Below are 11,478 nucleotides of genomic sequence, written 5' to 3'. Positions count from 1 at the left end.
TTTGTTGCAATATTCTAAAAAGTACAATGAGAATGTAAAATATCTCTCTGTGCAATTATTATCCTCAATAAATTTACAAACAACGATACATTTTTCAAAAGACCAAAAACATGAAACACATCTTTCAGCTCAAAAGATTGAAGGTCAATGTCTCCACAATCGTCCATATAAATCATGAGCGAAATTAGCATAACGAATGTTAGAAGTAAAGGTATATTTCAAAATAAAGTGAGAATCAAGTTGCACCAGAATGAAAATCCAAACACTTCTAGCTCCACCATAAGCATCGTTTAAGATTGAAACTGACAATAGATTTATCTTTTTTATATATTGATCGATTACATGCGACAATGTATTGTTTCAAGACAATTTTCACTTTGCAAACTAGATACATAGATAGATAAGCCCCAAACAATCTTTTTGGGGCAATAATGGCTATAATGAAATTTTCACTATGCAAAAACCCACATAAACTGGGTTGGAAAAGAATAATTAAAGTTCCTGAAATTATGTAGACATGAAAAACCAAAAAGACACACGTCCAAAATGAAAATCAAATTAAAGCTTTCTGTGTTGATTTTTATCAGGTGGTGGTGCTGTCCAATACTTTTTAACTGCTATTAATATCTTTTCTCTTTGGTGTGGCCCGTTTTCATGATCTACAATTCTACCATCCCATTGCATTGCATCTAAAAATCTCTTCACTTTCAACAACACATCGACGTCATCGCGTATAATGACGCTGCCTTGTGGCCTCAAAATCCTATCCATCTCGAGAAGAATGTCCTCTATTTTACATCTGCTCTCGTAGAGGCTAAAAACAGAATCAGCATGTATGAAGTCGTAGGTTCGAGGATAAGTGGACATGGCTTCACACCTAGATGGAAACAAAAGTAGTTAGTAATAAAATCTTAAACTCTATTCACCATAAAGCTACTATTAGTGGGAACTCCTAGAGATAAAAAAGCTATTATAAAGTGAGTTTTGCCTCTAAAAGTGCACAATTATAAATTTTAGTGAGCTAAGATTAGGATGCACTTTATATTAAGTTAATGGTGGACACAACAATTATAATGCACTCACTTTTTCTAAAAGATTCATGCTGCAAATCTAGTTAGGCAAATAAAAAGCTACTTTCCACTCTAACAAAATAAAAGCTACTTTGTACTCTACTATGTATGTAACAGAATCTAGTTAAGAACTGTTACTGAAAATGGGCTAGTAAATGAATGAAAACTATACCAGTTCTGATAAGTTCCAATCAATCCGCGTTCAAAAACAACGCCGAGGGTGTTGATCTCGGCCTCGACGGGAACAACATTCATGACCCAAACTGGATCATCGATCATAGCAGCTGCAAAGCCTCCCAAGTAAGCATTCATATCAAGCAAATTACGGAATCTCCCGGGTTCTGCTAGCTGATAATCTAGTGTCTTGTAGTATGCAACTCTCTCCTTCCATAACTCGGTATTTTCTTTGAACATCTCAGCTGTGATTCCTTTCAAACTTCCACTGTTAATCCTTGGTGGAATTGCTGTTAGTCTCTCAGGCCAATTAGTTAATCCTCCACCACTAACATCTTTTATGTCGGTTACTTCGGGAAGTGGTGTTAAACATGTATTCATTTTCGTATACCTGAAATGAATAAAAAAAAAGATAAATGTTGAGGAACAAGAAAGGAACCAAAGAGAAACATGTACATAAAAAATATAGATTATTTCATTTGGAAGGGTCCAAAAGAATCTCCACTTTTCATATAAGTGGTTTTGGTATCACTGCCAAACTCTATTTGGCAGCAAGCATAACTTGCTTTTCATTTTTTACTCTGAAAAGAGAAACTGCAAAATCAAAATCAAAATCAGTAGCACAAGTAACCATAGAAAAAGGTATTATACCATGCTGAATCAGGATCTTCTGCATTACAGAAGGGTCTATTCTTGAAGACCTTTCTTGTTATTTTACAATGCATATGATTCGTAGGTTTTTGCCATATTGCAATGTCACCCTTCTGTACAAGTTTTTTCCAACATAGACTTTTCGCCACTCTCTCAATTGAAACCTGTTCTTCATTGAGACTCTCACGAGTCCTCTCCCACCCTTTCCAATGGACCTCCCAATTAATCGGCGGCCCTGATAGAATCCAATACCCTCCGGGACGTAGAACTCTATCAACTTCAGTCAAATAAATTCCATCTGCAAAACAACAATGTCATAAATTCCATGTTCACATCTAACACTACACATAAACACAATTGACACTTAAGTAACTGTCTGACACAAACACGTATCAGACACAGAAACGAGATACATTTTCAATATCAAGTGTCCGGTAAAAAAGGATAGTTACCACTTTGGCCCCATGGAATGAGACAACGCGAACAATGAGCCATGTCAAAGGATCTTGAAGGATAAGGAAGCCTAATTGAGGCAAGAACACCAATCAATGCAGGAACTCCTCGTTCAAGAGCAAATTGAACTTGAGCTTCATGAGTATCTCTTGGTGCAAATGACACTGCTATTATGTCACGTGGCAAAAGATAAGCTCCCCAACTTGCAACCTGATTAATTAAACATTTCTCACATTAATTAACTTATGCTAATTAAATTCATTTGTACTTTGCTTCAATAAATTAACACCCTCCATGTTGCTCCAAAATTGAGCACATAATCACACATGTGATGTGACTATACAAATATTGCCACAACACGAAGTAACTTAGAAATTAGGCGAGAGATATATACATGATTGAGACTTCTCAACAAACAACATAACACCAAAAGTTAGTTATTGTTATGATTAATTACCACTAAGTGAATTCAAAATACAATATTATATTTTTTTCATGTAATAGTTTAATCAAGTCTTTGAGCAAAATTGTACCTTTTTTTATGTCTGGTTTACGTGAAACTTTACTTCAGTTCAAAGAATTTAAGAAGATTGTTTTGCAAACTAGTTATAGTTCTAAGGTGGTCCCAATATTTTACACTTTTTTCTCTATACGAAAAGGACAATTTCATAATTGAGTCTATGATGTGACTAATATACTATAACTATATATATTTCTATTTCAAAGCATTGAATTATGATATATTCATTTTTAGTTTAGAGTCTAAGAAAATTCCGTTACGTCTTTGGGATAAGATAGCCAACTCAGTCACAATAATAGACTAGAAAAAATAAAATAAAATATTGATATAGAGACCATGATTTACGTAAATTCACAATCAATTAGAAAATACCAAAAATACAAACAAACAAAAAAGTCAAATTTAGAAAATTTATAAAATATTGACGTATAGCGAGCATGATTTGCATATATTCACAACCAACTAGAAAATACAAAAAAAAATAAAACTAAAAAGTCAAATGTTGAAAATTTATATAAAATAATATAAATAAATATTTGCAAAACTAATGACAACATCGTGAAATATAAAACCAATGGATTCCACCTGTTTTGCATAATGATTACCAAAATCATATACCATGTTCGTTTCACAAACTTACCAAAATCATATATATTTAGATATAAATATTATTATTTTTCATAAAAATGTTTACTTAAGAGGTATGTATAGACAAATGAAATATGATATTTATTGATATAGATTCCAATTAACCTACATTCCCTTTTTAATTCTTGAACTTCTAAATAAAGACAAAATCACAAATTATTTATTATTGAAACCAAACTCTACCTAAAAAAGTTGAAAAAAAATTAAAGGAAATTTTGGGATTTGGTAACTCTAACTTTAAATAAGGAGCAATCACGTTTTTTCCTGGTGAACCGCCCGGTTCATAAATATTGACCATATGCATGCATAACATTAGAAGAAAATAGTAAAAAAACCCGGTTCAAAAAAACGTACCCCACAACCGGTATCTATAGCGGTTCGGATGGACCCATCTTTCAGGTTAATGAGTTTTCCTATATCGTCGATGTATGCACCAGCCCCACGTGGAAACATGGTCCCACCACCCGGAAACATGAACCGGTCCCCTTCGAACCGGACCCAATTCTGGTTCTTTTTCTCGATCGTCAACTCCTTATGCGGTACATTAGCATACCAAGCCCATTCACGGCTCTCCGGCCACCGCGGTGGAACACGGTAGCCAAACGGCGCCGGAATACGACACTGGAGAATCTCATTCTTTTCCGGACAGTGTCTCTCTCTATACACTAAACTCTCCCGAGGGAATTTCAACGACCTCTGCACGTCCTCACATGGAGTGTACTCCGAGAGCTTGACGTCACATACCGGAGCGTGGATTACACGCGCTGAAGTTTCCGATGGTTCGGGGTTCTGGTGGTGAGCGGAGAAATCAAGAGCGTTGGAGGATGATATTGGGATGGTTATGGAGGTGGATGTGGAGTTGGTTTGTGGACAATCGGGATGGAAGGTGGTAGCTGAGAAGCGAGTTTTGCCGGAGATGGCGGCGGGGGAGTTTTGCCAGAGGCCAAGGAGGTAAAAGAAAATGCAGAGAAAGGTGGTGAAGGTGAAAAAGTAGAGTCTTGGGAGAGATTTATTGGGTTTCTTGCTGGTAAAATTCTGAAAAAGAATTGATCCCAATGAATTGGCCATGTGTTATTTGGTTGATGAGAAACGACGAGGAAGAAAAAGAAAATGGTGAGAGAGAGTTAGTGTGAGTTACGAAACCATGAACGTTACTTGTTCATGAGGGTGACGGGGTTATGTATTGTTGGATATATAGAGAGAGAAAGAGGGTCCTATATTAGTTTGGACTGGGGTGTGTCAGAATAGACGGCTTGTATTGTACTGTTAACGACACAAGCCAATAAATATTTATTCTCTTTGCAGCTCCTTAAATTAAAAATAAAGAGTATTTTTTAATTTTAATATCCGATAAATATCTTGTTTTTTTTCAAGTATATTTGATAAAAGAAAGAAAATTTATAATCTTAAATTATAAACTAAGGTTATTCTAAATATGGTATTTTTTTCTCTTCACATTGACTCAAATTTTGATTCTCTTTAAATTCTACAATTTCAATTAATATAAATGTTAATTGAAATTTATAAATTTATTTTAAGAAAATTATATATGAAAAATATTTGTCACAAAATCTTCAAATAAATTTTTTCACTAATTAATACTTAAAAAAACAATAAAGTCAACGTCACACAAATTAAATTCAATAGGACATCTTGGAAAGTGGAAAAAATAGTACGTATAATTTTAGATTTGTAATATTATATAAAGACTAAAATCCATCACTTTAAAATTGGTCGAGTTGTAGAACAAAGACCGAGGAGCACACCCTAGATTGATAAAGCTTGCACGTCATAGTAAGGTTGAGTTTAAACTCGTTGGTTGGACCAAGTCAATCCTTGCGACTCAAACCTAATGTAGAGGGAATATTTGGACTTAAATGCATAGATGGTGCGTTTATGGATAATTTATCAACATTATGGTCTAAGATCGGGCAAGAAGATCACATTTAACCCTGAGCAATAACCTTAATAGTCCTTAATGAGCCTTAAGTGTTTAGGAGACCAAATAGGCTATATAAAGAAAAGATCATTGTGAAAAAGATATAATTAAATAAGGAAGACATTCTTGTTGTGTTTCATGAAAATTGTTCTTTTGTGAAAGACAAGTTAATAGGAAATACAAAATATAAGAGAGATGCATAAAGAAGGCATGCACTTTTACTCTCAAGGATATAAAAAAATCAAGTGTTTATGTATATGTCAAGAAGAGATGACATAGGAGATTTGGTCACCCTAACAATAAAATTTTAGACAAAGTCTTGAAAATTTGTAATGTGAAACTATTACTTAGTGACCATTCTAACTTTTGTGAGGTCGATCAATATGGAAAGGTGCATGTTTTTGCTAACAAAGAGGGTTAAAGCCCAAGAGAAACAGAAAGCTACACACATATCATCCTAGCGGTATGGACACCTCTAGCATCTGCATCCAAGAGACTCAACAAAATATCAGGCGCAGAATCGAAATAAACAATAATCGGGCCTATGCTACAACTGAAATTAGCTAATCAATTCGCAAATTTATTCTCCTCTTTAAAAGAGTGACACGCATGCACTTCCTCAAGTTTTCCCATAAACTTCCAGATCTGACTTATAAGCTCCATGATTTCTCTCATGCTCGAACTTTCCTTGTCAAGAGAATGAACCACCATGATGGAGTCCACATTAACTTTAACCTTCTTTAACCCTAAAGATAAAGTAAGCTTGAAGACTTCATACATACCCCACAATTCTTATATGAAAACATTACATTGTCCAAGGAACTTCGCAAACCCGCACACCCATCATCCATTCTCATCTCTGATCACTCTACCGCAACCATAAATCATATTGTCTTTACACACACCATCGATGTTCAATTTCACCCAATTTCTGTTCAGAGGTAACCAAGCAATCATTTTAACCACTTACTTATCGATCTATTGGATTAGGCACCAATAATATCACATTCTGGTTTCAAATATTATGTTCACTTTATTGATTATTTAAGTAGATTTACATGGATTTATCCCTTGAAACAAAAATATGATATTGCATAAGCCTTTGTTTAGTTTAAAAGGCATGGTAGAGAATCAATTTAATAAAATGATGTAAACTATCCAATGAGATTGTGGTGGTGAATATTAACCTGCACAAAATCTTGCAATATAATCAACTCTATAATTTAGAATGTCGTATCCCTGTACATCTCAACAAAAATGACAAGGGTGGGAGAAAGCACATGTACATTGTTGAATTTGGACTAACCTTGCTTGCTCATGCCTAAATTTCCTTGCATTATTGATAGGAAGCTTTCTAAAAGGTTAAAGTGATGACAAATGAATATAATAATTATGTGGTGTAGTGTTTATGGTATTGGTAGTTTTGAGGCAAGGTAAAAGTGGTGAGATGGCCTGACCTTGAGGTTAAGCATCCATCATTAATTTAACAATCCATTCACTTGATTATTCAAACCAATCTTTCTCAAGGACTTCATATAATTTACGGAACAATGATCAATTATGAATTTGAGTGAACAAGTTAAAGATTGACACAACTTTGACATAAATATTAAATTTAATTTGAACTTGTGTGAATAAATAATATTGATATAAAAGGTAATGAGAGAACTGAACATTATAAACATAGACAATTTCGACAATTTACCATTTGGTAAGTGGACTTTATCACATCTAATGTGATAAAATGACTCAAGCAAATACATAGATGAACACACATGGTCATTGACTCTAGAGTCAATGATCCAATAACTAGAATTATTACTTACATGATAAGAAATAACAAGGTTTATACTTAAGGAAATAGACTCACTTAGTGTATGACTATTATGAGGAATGTTGGATGTGGTGATTTTGTTTAGTTGAACCAATTTCATGATGTGTTAAGGGAATCAAATTTGCTTGTTGGAGAAAGCATAAAAGTTGATCATACTTCTATTGAGTCAAAATAGGAGCAGAGTCAGTAGGATTTATGTCAGGAGCTCTATTTGGGATTTGTGTGTCATGAAGAACCCTTCTAGATACATTGACATATAAAATATGCTTATTTACTCGTGAGTGACCATGTTTCTTATGAAAAAATCAACATTGTGGTCATTCCTATTGCAATGTTTATGGGATACTGTTGCTTTCTTCTTAAGAAACTAAGGAATAAACTTTATTAATGGGCCGTATATATTCCATTAACAAAACTTGTGCCTTTACTACACAAAACCGGTCATTCAAACCAATTAGGAATTGGATGATTTGAACCCCAAGAACAAAATTTCACTACTATAGAAAGCACATTTTACCATGGTTGAGGAAAGGATATTTCCACTATTGAAGGATCGTGGTAACGAAAGGTGTGGTAGTATGTTCCCTCCTTACCATCACGAGCTGGTAGTCGTGGTAAAAACACAACACTGTGTAATATATCACTTCATTTGTAGAAACCAATCGTAGTAAAAGGTGAAGGTTATGGGTTTGATACCCAGTGCCAACATTTTGAGAGATTTATCAATATTTCATCATGATTATACGTTCCAAGTGTAGTGAAATACTTAGCACACAAATTTCACCACAATTATAGCTTCCAACCGTGGTGATATGTTCACTTGAGTTTATTATAACTTATATGGAATACTTATTGTACATCCCGTAAAATTAGTTGACCAATCGAGGTATGAGATCGACGAAACCTATTTTAGTATATGGATTCTTTGAGGCCGAGCTAACATGATAACTGAGTATGGTAAGGTTAGCATACTGGATATTCAAGTTGTCATCCACTAATCGAAATTCACTTAGGATATCAGAATAAGCAAAACAGGGCTGACCTCCTATAAAGCCGAGAATGATCCTATTAGTAGAAGTCGAATCCGAAGACAAGGTTATGATGTCATACGAAGGGTCATAAGGCACGGTTACAAGATGATATATTATGGTAGGGGAGTTATAATTATTGAAGAGATGGACGTTACATGGCAATTATAAGGACATCAAATGTTATTGACATGATTATTTATGAAGAATATGGGAAGTCAAGCAAGGGGGAGTGTCATACCCCAAAATTTGCCCATCAATAGTTCAAGAGATTTTTCAGGGGCATTCCGACTCATTTTATGGCACTGATCTTAAAGGGACAAAGGCCCAGCTCACGAATGGCCCAATCCAGAAAATGGCCCAAACTGGCCTGTTCGCTACACGCTCGCCTAGCGAACGTTACGTTCGCTACACGCTCGCCTAGCGAACGTTCGCTACACGCTCGCCTAGCGAAGCAAACGTTCGCTACCAGCTCGCCTAGCGAGGCTGACAGACAACAAAAAATTTCGGGCTTCGTTCTGAGCCCATTAGGTCATGAAAAATGGCATTATAAATACCAGCACTTCAGTAATGAAAAGGGAAACGAAAAAAGGAGAGAGGAGAACTCTAGCAAGCAAACCCTAGCGCTCACAGACGGAAAACCCTAAAGGAAGCCCTGAAGGAAAAGCCGGCGGCGGCAAGGTCACGTCCGCTCAATTCGATCCGATCAGCCAATTCAAGGTTACAATTCGATTACAAACAGGTTGGCATTGCTATTACTACCCTATGTTCTTAATTTGCACATGGTATCATGATCGAATTTATGAAACTATCTTAAGTTTTACATATGAATTTAAGTATGCATGAACCGTTGAATGTCTAACCACATAATCTCTGTAATGAATGCTATAAAGTGTGAAGCTTGCTGCCATTATATCGTTATTAAAACCGGAATCCGCAGCCGCTCGCTAGCACATCGCTAAGCGAGCATGCAGCGAGTATTCGCTAAGCCTTCGCTAGGCGAGGCAGGCGCGAACCTGACAGTAGCCAACTTTTCTGTTCTGACTTTTCATTCATGTTTTATCATAGCCAGGCATTGTTTATTTGATCCTATTACTGTTGTGATTTCTTTTGCGGTGTAATCCTCGATTGCACCCTGATTTGGTATGCTAACCCGTTTGTTGAATTTTGCAAAGGTTCATATGTCCCAGAAAAAAAGACCGCCGTTAGGTCTTCCACTTTATTTGTGGGATACCCTTGTGGAAGCTCACCCTAAATTGCTTAATTAATTTTAATGTGTTAATTTTAATAATTAATTTTAATGTGTTAATTTTAATAATTAATTTTAATGTATTAATTTTAATGTATTATTTTTAATGTATTGATTTTAATGTGGAGAGTCATCCTAATTACCTAATTAACTTTAAAATATGACCTTTAAATATGTGATCTTGGACCTCTCTTTTGCCTTACGATATTACGGTATTACGGTCATGTCCCGCGAATGTGGGGATACACTTAGCAATGGCCCTTCGATTAAATCATCATAAAATAAATCATAGTCCCTCGGGTGTTGCCTTCGAATATATGATTTTGACCCTCGATGACCCTTCGGTGTAGCCTACGGTTAAATGATGATCGTCCCTCCGAATGCTAAGGTATCCCTACAACTGTTGCCTTCAATGACCTATCGATGACCCTACGATGACCCTTAAACATCCAAAGGATAAAACTACTTACTTCTCAATAGTAAGGACAGTTTTACCCTCATAAGGATAGGAAACGTTCATAACGACCTTAGGAAGGTATAACTCTCAATTGCTGGAGCATAACCTAAAACATTTCCCACCCCTCACACTTTGCAAATCCTAGAAAATCACCACTTGGTATACATTCATACTAGAATCATTACCAAGTCACATTTTTCTAAACCGTTTTCAAAATCAAACGAGATAAATACTTTGTATACATTCATACGAGAATCATTACAAAGTTAAACTCTCTTTTCGAAACATTTTTTAAACAATTCACGAACACTTTTCAGACAAAAATATAAGTGATCCAGCAATTAAGAGCCCATGGATAACCATGGATACAAAGGGTGCTAACACCTTCCCTTTGTATAATGTACCTCCCGAACCCAAAATCTATTGAGGTCTTTCCTGTTCTTTTCCACCTTTCCTTATTGGATAAAAGAAAAGTCGGTGGCGACTCTTGCTATCCGCGACATTGCGATAAAAAGCAAAACACCCCAAGTCAGTTCACCGTATGACAGAACTGGCGACTCTGCTGGGGACCACTTAAAGAGAGGTTACCTTAATAACAAGATCACATATTCACATTGTCTGATTTACTTTTAAGGGATTGCTTGGGTATTCTTGAGTGAAAGATCCTACACCCGGATCTAGTGTACCTTAGGTAAGTAGCAATAGATCATCGCGACTATCCGGCGTATACTGGAATGGTTAAAATGATGGCTACGGTTAATGTGACACTTTGGATGTCCTGATGTTCCTCATGTTCACTTGAGGAAAAATTTGGCTTCCGCGTGGTGTCATTAAAGCATTAACCAGACCTTTAGAACCCTAATTGACTCATCCTAGCCATTAGAAAGTAGTGAGATAACTGACTTCGGTTCCGACTGGAGTTGGTTGATACTCGATACTACACTCTTTGAGATTGGACTTTAGGGAAGCTTTGGTCAACCACTTGGTGTTGCACTGAAGCGGACTTAAAGAAAGGTCGATGATTTGAGATCCTTCTAGAACCCGGTTACTATTCTAGGACAGGTTGAACCAACTAAACCTCAGTGGGGAGGGTACTTACCTATGGAACTCATGCAAGCCTCAAAACCTAGGAATGATGGTTGTGTGACTTGCTTGTGCGTGTTATTTATTTAACCTCATAACATCATAGCATCATAACATCATAACATCATGACATCATTGTACTAACCATTTCAAGGACTTAGGGATTTAGCTTTGCTCTGTTGAACAGGTTATGACTTCCAGGAAGACTATCCGGATCAATCTTGTAGCAATCTCTCCTCAACTCAAGGATTTGGTGTCAGAACTTCCCGATCATGCTCAGTTCATCAAGAAACATGGTCATCTCCTCAATTTGGTTACCACTGGTTTCAAAGAAGATATGATGAGAGTCCTATTCCAGTTCTTCGATCCTAA

At 35.9% G+C, this 11,478-nt stretch overlaps 1 protein-coding gene across 1 annotated transcript; it reads right to left on the bottom strand.

Annotated features, from left to right (window-relative positions):
- Positions 1–289: 289 nt before the first annotated feature.
- Positions 290–4,766, bottom strand: LOC127127160 (probable methyltransferase PMT15). The gene is made up of 5 exons (XM_051056290.1): positions 3,871–4,766; positions 2,348–2,558; positions 1,896–2,193; positions 1,243–1,635; positions 290–877 (listed from the first exon to the last, which is right to left on the bottom strand). Exons 1-5 carry the CDS (start codon positions 4,582–4,584, stop codon positions 559–561), a joined length of 1,935 nt encoding a protein of 644 aa, XP_050912247.1. The 5' UTR covers positions 4,585–4,766; the 3' UTR covers positions 290–558.
- Between the last annotated feature and the right edge of the window lie 6,712 nt (positions 4,767–11,478).

This window comes from Lathyrus oleraceus, chromosome 3 (assembly GCF_024323335.1).
Source record: "Lathyrus oleraceus cultivar Zhongwan6 chromosome 3, CAAS_Psat_ZW6_1.0, whole genome shotgun sequence".
NCBI lineage: Eukaryota > Viridiplantae > Streptophyta > Magnoliopsida > Fabales > Fabaceae > Lathyrus > Lathyrus oleraceus.
Note: the sequence above shows the minus strand (reverse complement) of the source record. Positions and strands in the feature narration are given on the sequence as shown.

Coding starts and splice junctions, on each gene's coding strand:
- LOC127127160 (XM_051056290.1), bottom strand. CDS start 4,584: ATGGCCAATTCATTGGGATCAATTCTTTTTCAGAATTTTACCAGCAAG. Junction 2,194..2,347: donor CATTCCATGGGGCCAAAGTG/GTAACTATCCTT, acceptor GTTGTTTTGCAG/ATGGAATTTATTTGACTGAA. Junction 1,636..1,895: donor GAAGATCCTGATTCAGCATG/GTATAATACCTT, acceptor TATTCATTTCAG/GTATACGAAAATGAATACAT.